Source organism: Myotis daubentonii, chromosome 3 (assembly GCF_963259705.1).
Source record: "Myotis daubentonii chromosome 3, mMyoDau2.1, whole genome shotgun sequence".
NCBI lineage: Eukaryota > Metazoa > Chordata > Mammalia > Chiroptera > Vespertilionidae > Myotis > Myotis daubentonii.
The window spans coordinates 88,491,328-88,515,620 of record NC_081842.1 but is presented as its reverse complement, the minus strand read 5'-3'; the positions used below and the strand labels follow the sequence as shown (position 1 = coordinate 88,515,620).

At 38.7% G+C, this 24,293-nt stretch overlaps 2 protein-coding genes across 6 annotated transcripts in view; one reads left to right on the top strand and one right to left on the bottom strand.

The window, feature by feature from the left end:
* Positions 1 to 749: 749 nt before the first annotated feature.
* Positions 750 to 7,516, bottom strand: CGGBP1 (CGG triplet repeat binding protein 1). 3 transcript variants are annotated; one of them, XM_059688063.1, is made up of 3 exons: positions 7,338 to 7,516; positions 6,532 to 6,735; positions 750 to 4,628 (listed from the first exon to the last, which is right to left on the bottom strand). In XM_059688063.1, the coding sequence occupies exon 3, from the start codon at positions 4,607 to 4,609 to the stop codon at positions 4,106 to 4,108; it is 504 nt and encodes a 167-aa protein (XP_059544046.1). In that variant the 5' UTR covers positions 4,610 to 4,628; positions 6,532 to 6,735; positions 7,338 to 7,516; the 3' UTR covers positions 750 to 4,105. The 3 variants fall into 3 exon arrangements, with proteins under 3 accessions (XP_059544046.1, XP_059544044.1, XP_059544045.1); XM_059688061.1 differs by having other exon boundaries at positions 6,569 to 6,735; positions 7,338 to 7,512; XM_059688062.1 differs by lacking the exon at positions 7,338 to 7,516 and adding an exon at positions 6,952 to 7,100 and having other exon boundaries at positions 6,569 to 6,735.
* A 149-nt stretch (positions 7,517 to 7,665) lies between these two features.
* Positions 7,666 to 24,293, top strand: part of ZNF654 (zinc finger protein 654) — a 123,965-nt gene continuing 107,337 nt past the window's right edge. For all 3 annotated transcript variants that reach the window (XM_059688054.1, XM_059688053.1, XM_059688052.1), the window contains exon 1: positions 7,666 to 8,039. In XM_059688054.1, coding sequence (XP_059544037.1) covers positions 7,851 to 8,039 — 189 coding nt within the window. In that variant the 5' untranslated portion in view covers positions 7,666 to 7,850. The remainder of the gene's footprint in view (positions 8,040 to 24,293) is intronic.

Genomic DNA, 24,293 nt, shown 5'->3' with positions numbered 1-24,293 from the left:
CCCTCTGCCACCCGGGAGCAGGCCTTAGCCAGCAGGTCGTTAGATCCCGAGGGGTCCCAGACTGCGAGAGGGCACAGGCCAGGCTGAGGGACCCCCCCTTCCCCCCGAGTGCACAAATTTTTGTGCACTGGGCCTCTAGTGTATGTGTGTGTGTATATATATATATATATAGATATATATATATCTATCTATATATAGTTTTTTCCCCCAAATAGAGGTAAGTAGAAGCTAATTTGATAAATGGAAGTGGATATCCCTTAAAACTATGTAATACTACTAAAACGCAAGGCAATTTTCAACACTTTTTTACACCCAGCGTCAAATAAGGGCATAGCAAATCTCTCAGAAACCCAATACAACTTATGAGATGCAAATTAGGTTTATCCTTGATAACTGGTATTTCCAAAAGTAGAAAATATTTCCATTTAAAAGCACTGATTAAGTTTATTTAAATATTACCTATATAATTTCTACTATATTCATGTGATTCTTTCTTGACAGAATACATGCTTTTATATTAAGCATAAGAACGAATAATCCTACAAAGATAAAACTCATTTAGTAAAATTCTGTTGATCTTTTGGAATTATGAAATGTTATTCACTCACAAAACAAAATGTGCTTTCAAAAATTTCTGAAACAAATTCTTTGAAATTTATTTCTAAAAGTCACAGAGACAAAACTTTAAAAGTGACACATTTATACTAACACATGCATGAAGAAAAAAAAAAAGCACAGGAATACAAAAATGAACACAGTAAATTTTAATGAATACAGTATTCTGGATACAAGTAGAATACTAGGTAAGAATTGTATTTACCTCAGAAGTCTATGACAGTATGGATTCAGATAAACCAAGGTTTAATTAAGATAGCCACTTCACTATTCACATTTTAATCATTGCTGACCAGATGCTAAAGCAATTTATTTTAGGCTAGTATTTCCAGTGAAATTATAGAATGAATCTTCTATTTAATGAAGGTGATATGTACTCATTTAAAAGCAGTTGGGGCAAGTCAAACCATGGAGAGCCCTTACAAAGACTAAGCACCAAATTATTTTCTGTGGCTTTCATTTATAGCCACTTTAAATTTGTTTAAATGTGTTTTCCATTAACATTCACATACAAATTCTTCCAGGCAAAAGTTTTAACATGGAACTTTCTGCTTAGAGTTCTTGCCAACTGTTACTTACAATAGTTTTTAAGCAATAAATACTTCAGAACAATCCCAAGCCAATACTTAATTGGTTACAATTTTAAGATGCACAACTTTTTCTTTGAAGTTTTTTGGTCCCTGAAAATTCAGTAGGGCCAAATGCATTAACTGGAAGTAGCATTTGTTAAGAAAAAGAAGTCTAACCCAAAGATGATAATGAATAAAATAACTATTTAGGCTCTCATACACAATTTTTCTAGATTTTCACCCCGTAAGAAATGATTACAATGTCCTTTAGGCTTGCTATATGCCCCATAGAATCAAAAGAAACCAATAAGGAATTTAACATTTCAACTAGCTAGGAACTATTTATTGTAAGCATAAAGTGAAATTTTGGAAGACATACTACTATATTTCAAGAAAACACTATTAACAGGTAAGCATGTGTTGAAGGCAGTTTATAAATGAAATATTACATATCTTGTTTATGCATACAACTTATAAAATAGAAAATGCTATTTTCCCAAATAGTATAGTATCACGCTAACACTACATAGTTAAGATTTAAAACTTCAGAACACACGTCCACTATACCTTGACAGCAGTATATGCTTCTTAGATATTCTCATTTGTTAACATATGCCAACCATCGTTTCACAGATTTGTACGTTTGAGCAGGCTAAAACAATCATTCTGCTTTATCTATTTAACTATGAGACAAGGTTAACCAGACTCAGGGAACGAAGTTTTATAATGAACATATTAAACCTCCACAAAAGGATGAAAAACTCTTCTAAGGACATGATATAATCATAGCAGGAGGATGGATTATGCCCCTATATATGGTGTGTGTGGGAATAGTTTGGAGCCTGGTGAAATACATTTATATGGGACCTAAATGATCATCAAATCTGTAATTACTAGAAACTCAAATGTGAATTATTGGTGTTTTTCCAGTGGAATGCCATCCAGTTTATAGTTTAGACTACTGAAAACTGTTCTGCCACTATAGATTAGCTTTCAGTGCAAATTAATACCCAAACAATAGGGAGCAGTCTAAATCACATGGTATTTTGAAAAATTAGAATGATTGCATATCTAACCTTATTTTTGTATTCTGAAAATAGCGCTATAAAACTCAATTACTTTCCTAGCTTCTTAAGACTTTTTACCATCATAGATAATTCAAATTAAACATGGTTGCCTGCAAATTCTTTACTAGAGGAAGTAAAAAAAAAAAAAAGTACATTTTGGTTATGTTTTGCTGCTGGTCTTCTGATGTATGTGCTTTATCAATGAGAGCACTACTCTAGGAATTTATTGTGCTACTTTAATATAACTGAACATGAGGAAAATTGGTATTCAAATTTTGACAGGGGACCTTTTTTTCTTATTTTTGGTGGCAGGCTTATTTAAAAAAATCCACATAAAATCTAGTATCAGACGGACACTTGGACAACCTGAGCTAGGAACTTAAGTCTGTAAAAGAAATTTAGAAATGGAAAGCTGTTTCTGAAAAATATAAAATCTAAACCTTGTTACTTACTTACTTTGGCTTTTCTTTTTTAAATAAAGATTTGTGGTAAAATAACCTTAAATATAATACCTGCTGTTAACATAGGGCATCATTTGTCAGTGCTTGTAATAGAAATATATAAGTATTTTAACTTGAATGCGTTCAAAGAATTTAAGAGTTTTTTAAAGCTATACTCCAAGTTTTCACTGTTTAGTTTTTAAAAAATATAATTTGGGTCTCTGATAACCTTAAAAGATAGTGAGGTTCAGACAGAGATCATTTCCTGAACATGGTTGACCTCTAACAGAACTAATTATTTCCTCACCCAAAGAGTTATACAGGATACTGCCAGATCTCCACTACAAAAATCTTGTACTGTTAGACAATGTTTACCATCCATTTAAAAGCCTTGTACCACCAGAGGCAAAGCACATAAAAGTGAAAGTAAACTTGTTTCTAGTCTACTTATCCCAACTAAACTCTTATGAAACCATATGGAAAAATTAATATATAGAAAGTAATTTCCTTATTTTCTGATCTGTCAGCAAAAAATTACTAGTTTTCTGTAAGAACAGAAAACTCAATAAAGTGTCTACCTGTTTAAATTGAAATGATAATCCTGGTGTCTTTTAACATCAAGACATTAAAAAAAAAGCTTACAAACTCAAGATGATGCTTGAAATGAAAGCTATGGTTCAAAAATGTTGTGTTTATGTTAAGAGACTAAAATTGTGTCACTGCAAAATTCCCTATGGCTTTTGGCACTGACATTAAAAGATTTTAGTCTTTTGGTCACTTGAAGTTGTTACTAAATATAACAATAAGCCTTTAAAAAGGGGGGAAAATACAGTGAGGAACTGAAGGATAGCTAAGTAACTACATCATATACAAAGTAAAGCATAGTTTGAAATAAACAGTCATTTTCTGCTAGGGATCTGAATATACAAGAACAGTTTACCACCACTGCTTCCATTTTGAGGAGGATCCTCTAATCAGAAAGAATTCCTTTAAGTTACTGTGAGTGGTGTTGCCTGGCAGCAGCTTCAATTTCCTAGGCTAGTCTTCAATCCAAGTAATTAAGTACTCTCACAAGGAATAATCATACATGGCAATAGGGTAAAACAGCAGGGCAGTTCTTCCATGCACAAATATTTCAGGAGAAAAACCTTCAACTTTAAAGATAACCATCAGGTTTAAGGTATTCTAGCACACTTTAAACCTTAAGTTTTGTTTTATACCATTGGTGACTAAAATTAACAGTAAGTTTTATGGTGAATTTTTGTTTTTGCTTGCAACTATATACACATTGAAAAACTATTTTGCATCACATGATTTTTAAACGAAATAAATATAAAAATGAACCATATAATCAATACATAACTTTAACACTCCACATTATTTAATCTCGATCACAATGATGGTAACCTCCTGGTCAACAATCTTGTGAGTTGAGGAGCTGATTCTCATTTTCATATCCATCAGGCAGATATGCTCTCCTCAGCTGGTCTGACTTAGGTATGGAGCCTCCATTCTTCACATGGCGGGACAGGAAAGCACGGACGGCTGGGTGATCAGCCTTCTCAAGAGGGATGTTGGCTTCCAGGCACATTTTCACAAAGTCCTGGATAACACTGACTTTCTCTGTTTGTGCAGTACTGTTGCACTGAAGGGATGCAGTTAGGGGCCTTTGCTTCTTTCTCACATTCTGCTCTTCAAACTCTGCCTTCCTCTTGGTATGAGTCTTTGACTTGAGGTGGTCACTAATGGCAGACTTGCGAACATGATTCAGAACCACATTGCAAGAAGTGCAGAAGAGTTTTCCTCCATCTTCATGCAGCTCACCTCCAAACTCAGTGACTCGATCCAGGGGAGTCACATACAAAGCAGTCTTAGAACGGTTTCGAGCAGGTGGTGCTGTCACTACAAATCTTTCCATTTTGACTTTGAATAAGGTTCTTTCAAGACAAGAAAAAACGTGTTATAACAACAGTTCATTTGGGAAGCAGTTAACAAGAGAAGTATAAACATTTTTAAGATTATAGATTTCAGAAAACTTAATTTAAATTAATAGATCGTGTACCCATTACTAGTAACAACGACATCCATTCCTTGAATTTGATGAAATTCAAATAAATTTAAACTATGAAAAAAGAATTACACCTATTTCAGATGTCACTATCTTTTAGAAAAACCTAATCACAGGTCAGTATTTAGGGTATTATATTAATTTCATTCAATTTAGATATGTATTCAAGTTTAAAAGAGCTTCTTTTTTTTCACGGTTCTGGGGCAACTGATTTTAGGAACACAATCATAGGGAATTGTTAACAAAGTTTGTTCAAACGGGGATAAATAAACTGGCATAATTGTATATGAAGGTAAATATAATTTCCACAACTGCTCAGTGAAAAAAAGTCTAAGCCAAGAAAGCAGACCGAACACAAGTAACATCAGAAACAATATCATTATATTTTAAAGCAAAAATAGAATTCAAAGAATTAATGCATATATACACCTCTATTAAATTTTCCAAAAGGTGATGATCAAGATATAGGCAGTGTTTTTTCTAACACTTTTTTCCATTAAAGACTAATATTCACATCTATTAATTTATTCCATTTAACTAGTCAGCTAGAACAAAGCCAAAAACTCATTAACATAGTGCCTAGTATATGATAGATGTTCAATCACAATTTGTTGATGGAATAAATAAATTATCTTTACTATTTTTTCATATATTAATCTCAGAAGCAGCTTAATCATTTCAAAATTTATCCTAATTGCAAACATTTATGATCACTGCCAAAACCAGTGGCACTGAAAACTTGAGATATTGGACAAATATTGTTGGTGGAGACCATTTGTTTCCTGAGGCATGTGCCTTTGGGTTAAGCTCTTACATTAACCTAGATATAAGAAATTCAAATGAATTTGATAGAATTGAAAATAGAATTCTGTTCTATAGAAATATGATAGGTACCATGTTTTCTTTATAAGTGTAATCAGAAACAATGGTGTTAATCCACGTTAGAGAACTTGTAGCTGAGTAATATTGAAAGCTATCTCAAAATAACTTTAAATTGTCTATGGACATAAACTCAGAGAAGGACTTAATGTTTTACATAAATTCTGAAAAGCATGATAAAACTTAGGTTTTAATAGGATTAATTAAAATATTCTATTAACATGTTGAGCACCCAGCCTGTTTTGTCTTTGGGAGGGAAAGTATAGTGTCAGTCACCGGTGACTGACAGGGGGCTTAACGTGTTAAAAATCTGTTTAATGTATAGCTTTCATGTGCCAAATATTGTGTTGGCTACAGGTGTTCAATGGAAGATAAAGCAGATATGATTCCTGCCCAATAAACAGTGAATTACCATTATATGTGTGTACCTTAAGTTAATGATTTATATTTTATACACCTATAGCAAATCAGTCCCAATTATTAATGGCTCTAAACTAGTTATAAAACAACATTAAGTATTTGTGCCCAGTAATGCCTAAATCTTTCAATGTGAAAAATCTTCTGTCTTTAAATAGTTTAATTTCAAACTTTAAAAAATGTTCGTTATTCTCTGAGGCATAAAATGCCCAATTACTTGTGATAATGTGAAAGGCCTACACATCCAATGTCTTGTAACTTTCAAAAGTCTGTTTGTGTTACTGCAAAAGCAAACATCTACCAAGCAGAGGATGCTTGAGTTTACAGACCTGAAGAACAAAAGTGTTTTCAAAAGAAGGTAAAGATATTTTAAGCGCGAACGAAGTTAAGAGCAGGAATTAGCTAACAAAACAGAAGCAGCAAATCACTTACTAGAGCAAAATAGAAGTCATCCGTTTTCAAGTTTAAATGTTTACCTGATGAGTTTCCAGTTTTTTCCGTCTGGATACTTACTAGTAAAGGGTCCCAGCGCAAGACCAGAGATGCATGAAATCCTGGCACTTTCCGTTGGTTCCAACCGGAGACGCTTTCAAAATCCGTGTTTCAACAAGTGGTGGTGGGCAAATAGTTTCTGGGCTTGCACCCTGTTTTCCCTGAGATGCGGGGAAGGCATGCCTTTACTGCAAAACACGAAACAAATGGGAAGAAAAAAATGGGGGTAGGGAGAAAAAGAAGGGCGGGCGAAAACGTGAACAGGGACACCAAGAACCGCCACCACGCAGGTGTCTTTAAAACCTCTCTCTCTAGGGAACTCGACACCGCAAGTCCCGACCCCAACGCGGACCCCAACACTCCGCAGCCCGTTCCCTTCCCGGCGGCCCGCCCCGCCTCGGCACCTGGCCGCGCGCCCCGGGCCCCAGGGTTCCGGAGAGCGAGGGGAAGGCGGGGCGCGGGGCGTTCTCGCCGTCTAGACGCCCTCCTCCCGCGCCAGCCCCAGCACGCCGGGCCCGCCGCCCCAGCCCCGCTAGCTGGGCAGGGCCGCGTCCCAGCTGCCGGCCGTGGGCCCCGCCACTAGACAGCCTAGTTGGCGGCAGTCTCAGGGGAGGAGGCGGTAGGCGCCTGACGGGGCGGCCGCTGTCAGGCTTCCCGTCTCCTCCCCCTTCCATCCGCCGACTACGACGCCCCGGCTCCGCCCCCGGCTCCCGTTCGGGCAGGAAGGCCCCGGGCCCAGAGCCTGCACCAACGGCCGGGCCCACCCTCGGCCTCCCTAGCTTCTCGTTACCGTAGGATCCGGGCGGCCTCTAGGGGAAGTGGACGAGAGCCGGCCAGAAAGGAAAGGAGGAGGAAGAGAAAAAGGAGCAAGGGGGTGAGGGAAGAGAAGGACTTGTCGTCGTTGCCGCCGCCGCCGCCGCCGTTGCCCGGTCGAGCCCCGCGGCGGCCGCCGTGTCCCCCACCGCGCCCCGTCCTCCCGCACCGCCTATGGCAAAGCTCGTAGGCGGGCCCCAGCAACCGCCGAGCAGCGCTGGCCAATTGACAGCGGTGCTATCAAACAGACGGATGCCTTGACCAATGGTAGTAGGAAGGCGGGCATGTGCATGATTGGCGGCTAGACTTCTCCATTGAAAACTAGGGGCGTGGGTGGGCGGAGCCGGAAGTAGAGCCAGACGAGAGGCCCCCGTCCACCAGGGGCGGAGAGAAGGGGGAGGGAACTAGAGGAGGAGGAGGTTAGCCGAGGCTGCTACAGCGGCGGCGGCGGCGGCGCAGGGGCTGGTACGCGCTGGGCGGCGAGAGCCTCATGGCGGAGGAAGAGAGCGATCAAGAGGCCGAACGCCTCGGAGAAGAGCTCGTGGCCATTGTGGAGTCCCCGCCAGGCCCTGCGGGGCTTGGAGTTGCGGGCGACGGCAACGACGGCACTGGCGGCAGCAGCTGCGGTGGCGGCGTCGTCGGGATCAGCAGTCGGGATTACTGCCGACGCTTCTGTCAGGTGAGGCGCCCGTCGGCCGCTCGGACTTGTCACCCGTGTACTGGGCCTCCCTGCGTCTCCTGGCCTCCTCGTCCTCGAATCAGGGCTGTGTCCGGTGCTCACTCCGCCAGCCCAACAAGGAGAGTGAGGGTGAAGCTCCCCCCTCCACCTATCCGGCTTGGGTGGGGGGCGGGGAGCGGGGAGCGAGACGGGCATGACCCGTGGGTCTAAGGGTTGCTGAAAAAGTGAGAGTTTGTCGCGGGTGGAGAGGCTGGAGCGGAGGGTCAGCTGGCAGGAAAGCGCTGGAGTACTGACATGCCTCCCCTTCCCCAGACAGACCCCTTTCTGCCCGAGGGTCCCGCCTTCTTGTGCTTCCCACCCAGTTCCTGCTCACTTCATTTGGAATCTCTGGCAACATTTCCTGCCTTCCCTTCTCCGCCCCTGGTGCCCCCGCGGACCCCCTTTTTCGGAGATCGGGGCTTGCGGTGCCTCTGCCGCTCCCTCTCCTGTCATCGCCACCCCTCCCCCTCTGCTAGGGTCTCCTGTCATCCCTGCACGAGACCCCGCCGGGACAATCCTGTTGGTTTAGGCGCTGACCCACGGTGTTTTAGATACTTTTTTTTTGGGGGGGGGGGGAGGCGGGGTTAAGACAGTGTGATTGTCATCTTTTCTTTTCTTATCCCCTTTCCTCGACCGAACAGTGACAATTAATTATTTACTTGGTCAGTTGTCACTCTGATTTGATGTAGTTTCAAGTGTTTGGCCATAATCAGATGTTATAGCACCAAAGTACTTCTAGGGGTAAAGTTGTGTCATCTACATTCACATCTACATATATTTATAAACATTTTTTCTCATTCACAACAGTCTTGTTTTGCAAACTGTTTCGGCAGAAAGTTTTACTCTTTTTTTTTTTTTTAACCCATTCTTTTATTTATTTATTTTTTAATTTGTTCATTATCTTTTGAATAGAGTTCAAATCATGGCTCCACCACTTCCTAGTTGTTACCTTGGACAAGTTACTTAATCTCTCTATCCCACCGTTTCTTCTTCTAACAAATGGGTTTGGATCCTTTACATATTAATTGAAGTTAGCTATTTCATTCTGTTAACAAGTAGAAAATAAAGTTAACAGGAAGTAAGCATCATATTTGCTGAAATTTGATTTTTATGCCTTTCCAAACATTGAAAGGGAAAGGATGGAATTGAAATTTTCAGGCAAGTTTTTATTTTTTTATTTTTATTTTTTAAAAATATATTTTATTGATTTTTTACAGAGAGGAAGGGAGAGAGATAGAGAGTTAGAAACATCGATGAGCGAGAAACATCGATCAGCTGCCTCCTGCACATCTCCCACCAGGGATGTGCCTGCAACCCAGGTACATGCCCTTGACCGGAATCGAACCTGGGACCCTTCAGTCCGCAGGCCGACGCTCTATCCACTGAGCCAAACCGGTTTTGGCTTCAGGCAAGTTTTTAATACTTTAAACTGTCTTTTGATTTTTGGTTCATTCCTTCTTATCATAAATAAGAAGGTGGAAACTGTCTTGGTATAAAGGGCGTGTATTTTTTCTTTGGCATTGCTCTCTATTTAGTGACTTTCTTGAAAATATTTTTTCTTATTTTTATTTATTTTGGTAGTGGTATTCACTGGATTTAGAGGTTCAGTGTCTTTACAATACTTGTTTTCTAACTATATGTCTTATATCTGGAACCCATGTTATCGGTAGACTTCGTATCTATGGGAATTTTAAACATCTGAAAATTAGTTTATGATTGATCTTTTTTAATATATTCATAGGCTGAAAATCTTTTTATTTTCTCTTTTGCTTTTTTAAAATATATTTTTATTGATTTCAGAGAGGAAGGGAGAGGGAGAGAAAGGTAGATACATCAATGATGAGAATCATTGATCACCTGCCTCCTGCATGCCTCACACTAGGGATAGAGCCTGCAACCCAGGCATGTGCCCTGACCAGGAATCCAACAGTGACCTCCTGGTTCATAGGTCAGTGCTCAACCACTGAACCACACAGGCTGGGCCTGTTTTCCTTTTGATATCATTAATAAGCAAGTTGGTTTTGGTTACCTTTAGCTTTAATTTACTTGATCAAATAACCCTTAATTGCTGAAATTGCATTGAAATTTTATTTGAGGGCCAGAACATTTTTGGAGAATCTTTAACTCTTATTATATTTCTTGAAATCAGTTTTAAGAACAGATGAATACATTTAGCCTGTGAAATACAGTGTCTGAACAGTGACAGTAAGTTATCTTAGGTACCAATGAAGTTGGCTATTTTAAAAAACTCCAATACCACCTAAATATACAAGGAAATAAAACTAAACAGGAAGAACTTAAACTTTTATTTTTACATTGCTAAGTTATGAGTTAAGTTATGCTGACATACTTTTATGCTACCAACTTTTACCTGAAACCTTATATGTTTTATAATATTCTAGATTAGCAATAGATCTGTTCTTAGGGCTCCTGTCCTGGATCCACCCTGCAGGTGAGCTTTGTGAAGTTTTTTTGTTTTTGTACTAAAACATTAAGATAGAATAAAAGATTACCTATGTTAAGTTGAATTTTATGCATTGATTAATAAATTCTAACAGTATAGTAGTTCTGTTTTATTTGCCACCAAAGGAAGAAGTGGATTATGTAATCTAATTCCCAATGATTGTTTTTTTTTTTTTCTTTTTAACATTTGGTTTCCTAATATTTACTAAGGGTAAAGTAATATTAAGTAACTTGCACTCATTAGTGAATGACTTAATTGTGAGTAATCCATAAAATGGATAATATGCGCTTGGATGGGTGACAGTTAATGAAATATATGATTTATACTCACAGTCTTGTTCACTGAAAAGAAAGGCTCCAATTTATATTTCTCCTTTTAGAAAGAAATCTGAATAAAAATGTCTTGGGCAGTTAGTTGTGTGGGTGAAGGGGAGGTTCTGTGTCTTTTACCACAAGGGAAAATACAACAGAAGACAATAGGTAATATAAGTGATAAATTATGCATCCATTCAATGCATTTGGGGATATACTTCTTTACTTGAGAAACAATACCAGTAATTATAAAATCTTAGACTAAGGGAATAGTCCCTTAGGCTTAAACTGATTTTTGTGATGATGGATTTGGGAGATTGTAAGTGTTAATTTCCAAATAGTTACTTGTCGTAATGTCCACTAACTGCCCCTATCACATCCTCCCTTAACTCTTATTAGTGGACTCTCAACAAATGCTTAAATTAGCTCTTAATTTATATTTAATTTACTTTGAGGATGAAAGGAAGGGGAAATTAATTTTTATTGAGGGTCCTACTAACTCTTAAAGCCTTCAGGTAGGTCCCGTTATGCAAGTTTCATAGTTAAATTTGTCTTCATTTCTGGTAGGTGGACCAGCTGTGATTTGAATCCAGACTTCAATTTCTACTGAAAGGCAGATTAAAATTACAAATAAATTTGCAAATAATTATAAAGTGAATTATTTATGACAAGTTGTGCAAAGGGGAAAAAATAGTAACTGGATGTACTCAGGGAATCAAGGATGAAAAAGTTTAAAAGTAGGCTTTCATTGGGCCATAGTGTTAAAAATATTTCAAGGAACAGTCTGATTATTATTTCTCTGACTTGTTAGGTGCTGTGAACATTTCCCCTATTCTTGAAGATTATAATAATCGAACTTACTTTTTTGCTAGATGTATTGAAATGCTTTGATCATAAATTGATTGTAAACTAAACAAGTAGCTCAGTGCTAGAATGATTACAGTGAATGATAAGTATTTCTGGAAATACTTTGATATGTTGATTAAAATACTTTAAAATTGTTTCTTACTAAAATGGGGTTAATAGTCATCCCATGAGGATGTCATGAGTATAAAAGGAGAGAATGACCATGAAATGTTCAGTACTATACCTAGCATGTAGATAGACATAATTAGACAAAGGCTGTTAATATTTCTCATGTGAAATTCTTTGAAAATTTAAGAGGGACATTAGAGATAATTCAATATGAAGGTCACTTATAGTTTGTATCCCACAAAAAACTTTAGAGAAAATTTAGAAATGTTATAATTCTGAAATTCTGTTATTTATCTAGAAAAGCTGAATGCTCCAATAAAGCCCTAAATAATTTGCAATAGCAGCTACATTTTCTCAGAGATTATGTTTCCTGCAGGGGACATTTGGTAATGTCTGGAGAAATTTTTGATTGTCCTAATTGGGATAGGTTGCTATTAGCATCTAGGGACAGTAGAGGACAGGGATGATGTTGAACATACAGTATGTGAAGCCTTGGTTCTTGTACGTCTCCCATCTAGAGCAATTCAGTTCTCTACCACGTTGTTCACATAAAAAAGTCTCAGTTTTCCAACAAAACTTGGGTTCTGACTTGACAACCCTTTCATGCTGATACTCTATGCTCAGTCACGTGTCTTTTTTAAAATATATTTTATTGATTTTTTACAGAGCGGAAGGGAGAGGGATAGAGAGTTAGAAACATCAATGAGAGAGAATCATTGATCGGCTGCCTCCTGTACACCCCCAATTGGGGATGTGCCTGCAACCAAGGTACATGCCCTTGACGGAATTGAACCTGGGACCCTTCAGTCCATAGGCCGATGCTCTATCCACTGAGCCACACGGGTTAGACATCAGTCACGTGTCTCTTACGTGACAATGGAGAGAATGCCTGAGTATGAGTCAGTTTACTGCTAAACCTTGTTCTGTTAACATCTCAGGAAATTGTGCTGTAAATATTTTTGTGTGTGTTTTTTTTTTTTTTTTTTTGCTTATGCTATTGCTTATTATTATTAAATACATGGATCCAAGTCACCATGGATTCTAATGAGGTTAGTGATAGCAGCAAAGTGAAAAAGAAATTGTGAGAACAATGATAGAGCTTTAAAAAAGAAATAATTGCAAAGTATGATAGAGGTGTTCATGTGTCTGATCTAGCTATGGAGTATGGCTTGGTGAAATAGGTGATTAGCACAATTTTAAAATATAGAGAGGCCATCAAGAGTACTGATACTGCCAAGGTGTGACAGTGCTCATGAAACAACCATCACTTGAGAAAGGTTAAAATAGGGAATCATTTGTGAGTCTGGAACAGATTAACTCAATTTACATTATTTCTAATGGGAAAAATGATTAGGTTTTCAAACAAATTGCTTCTTGAATAGCCTTCTGGAACTATTTACGTTAATTTTTAACAATTGCTACTAATTAGAATTATTTTAAAATTCACTTTCTTTAAGGATATTTTTTCATTGATTTTTAGAGAGAGTGGAAGAGAGGGGGAGAGACACAGAGAGAGAAGCATCAGTGTGTCTCACATCGATTGGTTGTCTCCCCACACATCCTAACAAGAGCAGGGAATTGAGCCTGCAACCGAGGTAAATTGCCTTGCCCTTGACTGGAATCACATTTGGGACCCTTTAGTCCACAGGCCAAAGCTGTATCCACTCAGCCAAACCAGGTAGGGCAAAAATTTACTTTTAATTTTTATAAATGTTTTATGTATACTTAGTTTAAAAAGTCATGTAAGACAACATATTAGGAATTGCATTTTGCTGCTAATCAAGTCCTGATTTAAATATCTTAAACATGACTTTTTATTCATGTTAGGTCTTGAATAGATAGTGTGGGGATTTTATGGTGGCTTTATCATTGTACCATCATTTGCTTTCTTATCTTTGTCTCATCATCCAAAACAGTTGTTGGAGTTCCAGCCATCACATCTGAGTTCAAAGTAGTAGATCAGGGTTTTTTGGGGGTTAGCCAAAAAACACCTTGACCTAAGTCTTATTAACTATCCCCATCTGAAAAGAATATTAGATAACTTTTTTTTGGTATTTTTTCCCCCTGATAAAAATCTGTCTATGATTCTGTTAGGAAGGAAGAAAACAAGAATGGGTATTGTAGAGGCAACCATTTTTTTTGTTTTTTCCCCCCCTACAGCTTATAATAAAAAATAGCAATTCATACACTATTCCTTTCCTTCCCCACATATTCCCCAGGGGCAACTAATTGCAACTGTTTAACTTTTATGATATTTACCTCTATGGTTATAAATAAATTTTTTCTTAGTTGTAGATATGATCAGTTAGCCTCCTTGATGGATGAGGTAGGGACTGCCTTACCATTGTTCAGTATGTACCCTTTGATTTTACCTTTTGTGTTCTCTATATACCCTTTTCTTCTCTCCAATCCCTTCCTTCCCTGCCCCATTATGAGTTCAGCCTCTCTAGAGAATTAGTGTCCGTTGATCTAATAGGGAAGGGGATCTGGGGGAGATGTTCAACTGATCTTTCTGTTTTTGACTCTTTTACCTCCACTTTTAGAAGTCTGTAGTGTTTCAGGTTCCTGAAATTTTTCTGGGGTTCAGCACAAATCAGCTTGTTCCCTCCTCCCTCCTCCCTCATTCCTCCTCCCTCCTCCCTAAATAATAGCTACCTAAATGTTGTCTGTCATTTCTCCTTTTTCATTGTTTTCCTCTTTAATGGGTTTAGGTCTTTTAAAACAAAAATATTTTTTACTGCTATCTTAGTGGGTTTTTTGAGAGGGAGCAGAAGTAAATGTGTGTTCAATGTGCTAGAAGTCTCAAATTAGTTTTTAGCTTAATAAAAAAGAGTACAGTCCTAGCGGGTTTGGCTCGGTGGATAGAGTGTGCATCTGCAGACTGAAGGGTTGCGGGTTTGATTCTTCTGGTCAAGGGCCTGTACTTCAGTTGCAGGCTCAAACCCCCACTCTAGGTAAGGTGTGGTAAAATATGTATCTGATGAGGTATTTGAAAAAATAAAGTATGGTCAGTAAAATATGGTCAATTGATATGCCATTTTAAATGTATATTAATATATAACAGTAAGGATATTAGGGCATTTAAAATCTAGAGTAATTCATTTAACTGAATATTAACTTTAGTTATATTGTAAATCAATTATAGTGGTACCTAGTCCAAGTATTTTTAAGTTTTGTAATTTATAGTAAATCTAAGATAACTTTCAGTTTTCATGTAATATATATTACATCGATTTCTTGGCTCCCTATTTCTTTGACAGATCAGTTAATCATTTCAGCAGCACACTCTGTTCAGTATGGATCTGCTCTCTAGGATGAGACCCAATCATTGTTGTGGAACACTGGTGGCAAACTAAACCTGAGAGGAGGTCGATCTATATAATGTGTGACATAGGGCCTAAAGTCCATTACACTGACCCTCTGTACCAGAAATTCAGTACTCTCAACTCCTAAGCAGTGGTGAATATGAAAATTGCTGAAAGACTCATGTAAGCAGTAGAAAAAGATGTTGTTACTAGGGTTTTTGGTTATATAAGGCATTGGACATGTAGTAGTTGTGAGCAAACAGTATTGTCCCTGGTTTTGTATACAGTTATAACTTTGATAAGTCTATAAAGAAAAGGTGTACAATACAGTAGTCCCCCCTTACCCATGGAGGATACATTCCAAGACCCCCAGTGGATGCCTGAAACCATGAATGGTACCAAACCTTACATATACTGTGTGTTTTTTTATTATATACATACCCTGATAAAGTTTAATTTATAGATTAGGCACAGTAAGAACGTTATAACAATAACTAATAATGAAATAGAACAATTATAACAGTATAATATAATAAAAATTATGTGGTCTGTCTCTCAAAATATTCTTATTGTACTGTACTCCCCCTTGTGATGATGTGAGATGATACAGTGCCTATGTGATGAGATGAAGTGAGGTAGATACACTGCACAAAGGGATGGTCCATGTATGGGTGGGAAAGCACGGGACTGTGCAAGATTTCATCATACTACATAGAATGGCATGCAATTTAAAACTTACACATTGTTTATTTCTGGAATTTTCCATATAATATTTTTGGATCACAATTGACTAGGTAACTGAAATTCCAGAAAGTGAGACCGTGGGTGGGTGGGGGGCACTACTGTAATATACAATGGGGGGGCTAATAAAAGTCTTGCCTGTTTTGGGATTCTTGAGCAAATTGAACTCTGCTAAGACTCTTTGATTTCAAACTAAACCAAAGAATTTAAGGTAACTTTCCTTATCCAAGGAGAGTTCTTAAAGCTGGATTTACAGAATTTAGAACTCAGAAGTGAGGCAGGTCATCAAAGCTGTGTGGATGGTATTTGAATGAGCTTACATAGAGAGAGAGTGTAGAATGGGAAAAGAAGACCTAGAAGTGAAGCTTCAGGAACTCCACAGTTAAATGGCTTTGTAGGAAAAGTTGAGTCTTCAAATGAAATCTGAGAAGAATTAAAGAGGTTGGAGAAAACCAAGGAACTGTGTATTAAGTAAGACACAGGAAGGGAATGTTTTAGGATAGAGTGAATGGTAACTGGCTTCAAAAGCCATTGAGATTGAACCATTGAATTACATGGAGGTCTTTGGTGACTTTAAGCAGAGCTATTCTGATGTAGTGATAGCAGGAATCAGACTGGAATAGTTTAAAGTATGGGAGGCAAAGGAATACAGTAAGTAAAGATAACTTATAAAGAAGGAAAGATATAGGTGGAGCTGAAGAGGTTGTGGATTGCAGGTGAGGATTTAAAACAAAATTGGTGAGAAATCGATACGGTTAAAATCTGATGAGACTGATAGATTCATTTGAAAGGAAGAGGTAAATCTGCAAAAGAAAGAAGAGATAAAGTATAAGATTCTGAAAAGGGAAGGACAAGATTTAAAGCACAAATGGAGAGGTTGCTTTATATAGGAGCTTTGAGGTAGGAGGAGAGTTCATCTGTTGAAAGTACCTGGGGTGGTTGGAGATTTAAGGTGGAGCTATAAAGCTTCATAGATAGGTGGATTGAATTGACCTGCAGAACCATTTGTGCTGATTATGAATGTAGGATGACCATTAGTCTGTTCTTTTGTTTAGCAGTGTTTAACTGTGTAGGAGAAGGCATGGAGAACGTAATGAGTTAGTTATTTATGGTTGAGCAACTGTAATTGACCAGTTAATTAACTTTGAGAAAGAACGGGGCAGGCTCATTTTCTGGCTCCATTTGTGGTAAAACATAGTACAATACAGTAAAATAAAAGGAGAAAAGATAGAGGAGGAAAAGAAGTGCTTCTTTCAGTACTTACTAATAGATAGCTGCATAACATTGGAGTATGTACTGTGAAAAAAATGTGTGTATATATATAGATATATGGATATCTATCTATCTATCTATCTACCTACCTATCTATCTATTAGAGGCCTGATGCATGAAGATTCGTGCAAGAAAAGGCCTTCCTTCCCCTGGCTGCTGGCACCGGCTTCCCTCCAGCACTGGGACCCAGGCCTTCGCTCTGGCCGCTGCCTTCCCCCTTTGCTCCTGCCGGAGCTGCCTTCCATCTTTGTTCTGGCCCTGCCGCCCTCCTATAATTCCCTCCATGCTCACCCCCCCCCACCCCCCATTTATAGCAGGTGTCCCGCCCCGCCCACTCTGCACCAGTGCACATGCGCTGCGCAGAGGCCCGGAGCAGCCGGGGTGGGGCAGAACGCCTTTGTCATTGCCATCTTTTGTTCCAGCCCGGCTGCCGCCATCTTTGTTGCATCAATTTGCATATTCCCTCTTTATTGGCCGTGGGTGCCGCCATCTTTGTCGCAGAGTGATGGTCAATTTGCATATTCTGTCTTTATTAGATAGGATAATGTCCCAATAAATCATGTACAAAGTTTATTAATATACATTTTATACATGGAGTTTGCTAAAGTTAAGTATTTGTTTTGGTTACCCCAAAATTGAAATGGTCAAAATACTCATTAATTATTGTTGCCAGTGATTCATTGTGTGTGTGTGTGTGTTATGTTTTTAATATCTGGAAGATTATTTTATTGAAATGCTCCGTAGATGTATATAACTCATATTAGACTGTTTCAAATGTATCAGGTATGTGATAAGTCCTTTACCTGTTTTATCTCATTTAATCCACTGCCCAACAGGATATGTGCCTTTGTTTTCATTTTACAGATCAGGAAACTAAGATGAGAGAGATTAAATAGTTTAAGTAAGTAAACATAGCTGGTATGTGATAATCAGATTGGAGTCTGGCCAATCTGACTGTCAAGAGCCCATGTACTTAGCTATCCTATATAATAAAGAGCTAATATGCAAATGGTCATCGTGCCCTCACAGGGTACCGGCTCAGACAGTCAACCCTGGGGAGAAAGGGATGGGGACCAGCCAGGCACAAATGAGAGAGAAATGGGGACCAGCCAGGCACAAATGAGCTCGCAAGAGAGTAATGGGGACCAGCCAGGCTGCGGCCCGGGAGAGGGACAAGCCTCACGCCCCAGGGTCCCGGGTGCCAGCATCTGCACCTGTGGCCTGGGAGAGGGACAAGCTGCCCGCCCCATGGACCCAGATACCAGCGGTTGCGCCTGCACCTGTATCCGGGAGAGGAACAAGCCGCACGCCCCTCGGTCCCAGGTACCAGCGCCTGGTCCCCTGCGGCTGCAGCTGGCCTGGGTGAAACTGGCCCAGGTCCTGGGTGCCTGCGGCCGGCTAGAGGGAGGGAAGCCCAGGTCCTGGGTACCTGTGACCAGCTGGAGGAGGGAATCCTGGGTCCTGGGTGGGGGTTGAGGCAGAGGCGGTTAGGGGCAATCAGACCAGCAGGGGAGCAGTTAGGGGTGATCAGGCAGAGGTGGTTAGGGGCGATCAGGCAGGCAGGCAGGCAGGCAGGAAGAGGTGGGTAGGAGCAATCAGGCAGGCAGGCAGGTGAGCGGTTAGGAGCCAGCGGTCCCGGATTGTGAGAGGCAGTCAGACATCCCCTGAAGGGTCCCAGATTGGAGAGGGTGCAGGCCAGGCTGAGGGAGTCCCTCCACCCCCAACCCCCATGCACAAATATCGTACACTGGGCCTCTAGTTGTAATATACACACATATTTTGTATCTAGGAGTATGCATTTGGTATCTATTAGAGTGTCTATGTATATCTATTTGACATATACTAAAGCAGTTATTGACTGAGTACACATGATTAAAAACACTCAGGGCAGCAGAAGCTAAAGATGTTGATGAATGTAAAAGAGAGAGAGAAAAAATCAAACTTAAGCTATCAGAAGTTCACAATAAGAAGTGACTCTTAACCCTTTTTCCCCCCTTAAATATACCTGAATGTCGTATACATACTTCTGTCAGAAGCAGTGTCTCATTATAGTGATTATTCTTCATTTTTTAAATATATATTTTATTGTTATCGGAGAGGAAAGGAGAGGGGAGAGAGAGATAGAAACATCAGTGATGAGAGTTATTGATCAGCTGCCTCCTGCATATTCCACACTGGGGATTGAACCCACAACCTGGGCATTTGCCCTGTCCGGGAATCGAACCATGACCTCCTGATTCATAGGTCGATGCTCAGCCACTGAACCACACTGGCTGGTCTATATAAGTGGTTATTCTTAAAATGCAAGAATTATGATAATTACAAATCAGCAGAAGTTATTTTATGTTATTTATCTTGTGCTCTTGAAGGAGAGCTTGGTGTATCTTTTAGATGATTATCTTAAATGATTAACTTTTAAAGTTTCAGTCTCTATAGTACTTAGATTTAACCTTCAATATCTGGAAATCTTACTAATCCCGAGTGCAGAAGATATGCATGTTTGGACTTTATTATCTACTCTTTCACTATGCTTTGAGAATCTTGCCAATGATCTCTTAGGTTATGGAATTCATTAGTAAAGTCTAAAATTTATATTCTCTGCTCATAAGAATGGTGCAATGTATATCTGATTTCCATCTGGTGGGAGTAAAATTGCCACAACTTTTCTGGACCATAATCCATCAAAATATATTAGAAATGTTAAAAATAATTTTGTACCTTTAGATTTAGTAATTTTCCTTATACATTAATTTCCGAGGAAATATAAATTTGGACATAAATCTATATACATCAGAGCATTAATTATAATTAATGAAAGGAATGAAGTGAAAATGAAAAAGCAACCAGAACATCTGAAATAGTTTAAAACTTCTCAACCCTTATGAACTAAAATGTTACTTAGCCTCAAAAATGATGTTTTCAATGACCATGTAATGACCTAGGAAAATATGATAAAAAAAAATTTGGTGGGAAAATTTGTTTGTAGCAGGATTACACAATTTGAATTTAAGCTGGTCCATTCCCACTGTACTCACATGTGGACTTTAGAGCTTCTTTTCCAGAAACAGGATTTCTAGATGAGAATCCTTAGGAGTCATTTGTATATTTTGGAAGTCTGTGAACTTTCTGAAATGATTTGCAAGAAGTTATGTTTGCATTTCTGGTGCGTGGGTCAAAGGTTTGTTTGTTTGTTTTTAACAGATTTTCTTAAGAATTTCAAAACTTGCTGAACAAACACAACCCAACAACAATTCAAACACCAGGAGATTATGGACCTTTGTCATAAGCCATTGTGACACAAGTAGTACTGACTGTTTTGCAAGTAAAACTTTATTGGCATGTGCCCATTCATTTTTATATTTTCTGTAGCTACTTTCATGATACAGTAAGGGTCAGTAGTTGGGATGGAGAATGTATGGCCCATAAGCAGATTTCTGGTTCTTTAAGAAAAAGTATGTCAGCCCCTGTCCTAGATTCTCATTTATTCTTTACAACAACCCTGTGAGATAGGTACTATTTTTATCTTCATTTCATGAAAGATTCATCTGAGATTCAGAGAGGTTAGACAGCTAACACCAAGTCACACAGCTAGAAAAGGGAAATACACCAAGATGATAATAGTGGTTATATGTGGGCAATAAAATGATAGATGATTTTTTTCATATGTTATTAAAATTTACTATAGTGAATGTACATAACATAAACTAAGAGGGGAGAAAGTTGTAAAAAAAATAGGTAGGACTGAATTGTGAGAATCTTTTTTTTTTTTTTAAATATATTTTATTGATTTTTTACAGAAAGGAAGGGAGAGAGATAGAGAGTTAGAAACATCGATGAGAGAGAAACATCGATCAGCTGCCTCCTGCACATCTTCTACTGGGGATGTGCCCGCAACCCAGGTACATGCCCTTGACCGGAATCGAACCTGGGACCCTTCAGTCCGCAAGCCGATGCTCTATCCCCTGAGCCAAACCGGTTTCGGCTGAATTGTGAGAATCTTAACACTCATTCATGCTTTCTTATTATTTTGATTTCCTACCACATTATCTGTTTTTATAAACTTAGAATGGATATGAAGTTTTTGCTTCCCTTGTTGGCACTTAACTCTTATTATGCAGTGCCTTCCTAACTCTTAATTTTATGAAAAAAATATAGTGTCTTTAAAACTTTCGATGTTAACTGAACTCATTTTGTCCTTTAACTTGAGATTCTTTGTCCTCTTTTACATTTGAAGTTAACTTCAACATTATTAAGTGCTAACTTAATAGGTGCTTATAAAATGCTCATATATGTCTGTCTGACAGTATGTAATTTATTTTTTCTTACTATCAATGAAGTGAATTATCCTTAATTATTTTAGGCATAGATCTAGATAAAGTGTGATAAAAGTGTTTTATAGGGTACTCCCAAAAGAAAAAAATTTGGTTGTGTACTATGTGAAAAAATTTGTCCTAATGATTACGGGGGTTTATATGGAACATGTAACAGTCCCTGCCCTCAAGGAGCTGAATCATATAGTTAGGGAGAAAAGGCATAACTGACTACTGCATTTACTGTTATGACCTTGATCCAAACCACAGTCATCTATACCCTGGATTATTTTATCTCCCTGCTTCCAAGGTTTCTCAGTTTATTCCCCACACAGCCAAAGTGATTCATTAAAAGACGTGAGTGAAATCTCTTCTAAACCTATTGTGCTTTTCTATCTTCAACTCAAAGCTCAAATCCTTAAAATGGACTTCAGGACATTTTGATCCAGCCCCTGTCTAGCTCTTTGACTTATCTCCTATTACTCTTTGCCTCCAGTACTTACTTACCTTCAGTTACGGTAGCATTTTTCCCCCTCCTTCAACTTGAATGAGTATGCTCCTGCCTCTTGACCTTTGCACTTGTTGTTTTTTTTAAAATTTATTTATTGACAAAAGTTTTACAAATGTCTCCTTTTTCCCCACTTAACGCCCCCCCCACCCCCCAAACCATTCCTACCCTGGGCAAGCCCCCACCATCCCAGTGTCTGTGTCCATTGGTTACACTAATATGCATGCATACAAGTCCTTTGGTTGATCTCTAACCCCTGCCCCCCACTGCCATTTGTCTCTGGATCTATTCTTGTTCATCAAATTGTGTTGATCATTATATCCCACAAATGAGTGAGATCATGTGATGTTTATCTTTCTCTGACTGGCTTATTTCACTTAGCATAATGCAGCACATTTTACAATAGCTAAGATTTGGAAACAACCTGAGTGCCCATCAGCAGATGAGTAGATTTAAAAAACTGTGGTACATCTACACCAGTGGTTCTCAACCTGTGGGTCGCGACCCCTTTGGCGGTCGAACGACCCTTTCACAGGGGTCACCTAAGACCATCCTGCATATCAGATATTTACATTACGATTCATAACAGTAGCAACATTACAGTTATGAAGTAGCAACGAAAATAATTTTATGGTTGGGTCACAACATGAGGAACTGTATTTAAAGGGCCAGAAGGTTGAGAACCACTGATCTAAACAATGGAATACTATACCACTATAAAAAAGAAGGAACTTTTACCATTTGCAACAGCATGGATGGAACTGGAGAGCATTATGCACTTGAATTTTATTTGTCCGCCAGAAACACTTTTCATTTGGATATCTGTATGGTTTTCTCTACCCTGTTTAAGTATCCTATATAATAAAAGGGTAATGTGCAAATTGACCCTAATGGCAGAATGACCAGAACGACTGCTTGACCAGTCACTATGAAGCACACTGACCACCTCTTGGTCCCTTTTCCTGGTCGGCAGGCTCTGATCTCCTGATGGCGAACCAAGAACCGGGGGTGGGTGGCGGTGGGAGTGGGGCCGGCTGTGGGCAGCTGGGGAAGATGGCCCTGATCGCAGACCAGGCCTAGAGACAGTATCCGTGCACGAATTTCATGCACCAGGCCTCTAGTCCTTTTATAAGAGAGATGGAGGCCTTCTCTGAACACTATAGATAAAGCAACATCCCACCTCTAGCATTCTCTTTTCCCCTTATCTTGAGTTGTATTGTTTTCCTAATTGTACTCCATATAATATATATCTGAACCTATTTTTCCTCTAATTGAAAGTGTTAGGTACGTGGTACATAGTGAGCACTCCATAAGGTTTGAATAAATGAATGAGTAAATATAAATAAACCTTAAAACAGGGAAGTGGCGATTAGTGCCACTAAAACAATGTATATTAAGTCCTCTGAAAGTTCATTTGGAGAGACTACAGTACTTCTAATAGAGATAATTTGGGAAAGTTTTAATGGATGAGATAACATTTGAACTGAGTCTTAAAGAATTGTTAGTATTAAAATGTAGGCATGAAAAAGAAAGTGGTGAGAGTAGGAGGACATAAGTTAGAGCAGATAATTTGTGAAAAGGTAAATGGTATGGTATATTTATGAATGGGGGTAGTTAATTATCTAGAGTTGTGATTCTTAAAAGTGTGATTCCCCTGACCAGCTGGAGCATCACCTAAACACCATTACCAATGTAATTTATTGGCCCCACCCCAGATACCCCATATCTGCAGAATTTGACTCTTATGGCCCAGCAATGTCTATTTTTCATAAGCTTTCCAGATGATTCTGATGCATTATAAAGGTAGAGAACCACTGAACTAGAACATGTATTCAGAAAAGCATTTGTGGGTATTAAGATTTAAAAAATGGACTGTTCCAGGTCTTGACTTAGGAGTTTGAATTTTCTAAGAAGATCTGTAGGTTTAAGGGCAAAGCAGTGACATCATTAATCTTAAAAAAAAATGTTTTAAGACAGAGTAAAGGAGATAAAGAATGAAAGCCGAGACAAAAAAAGGAAGTGATTGGAGTATTTCAGAAAATGAGCAATTGAGGGCCTGGCTGGGTAGTGGCAATGAAAATGGAGATAGAAGAACAGTTTCAAGAAATATGAAAATGAAGTCATTGGCATCTGGTTGAATGTGGAGACAAGGTACAAATAATTTTATGAAATTGCATTGGGTTTCTACTGTAAATGTCTGGGAATATGGTGGTAGTATTAACAGCAAATGGTAGAAGGGGGACAGTTAAGGGATCTAAATAAATAGTGGTGTTTTAACTATTAGATTTGAAGAATTAATGCATTCTAAAAAAAAAAGAATAGAAATTGC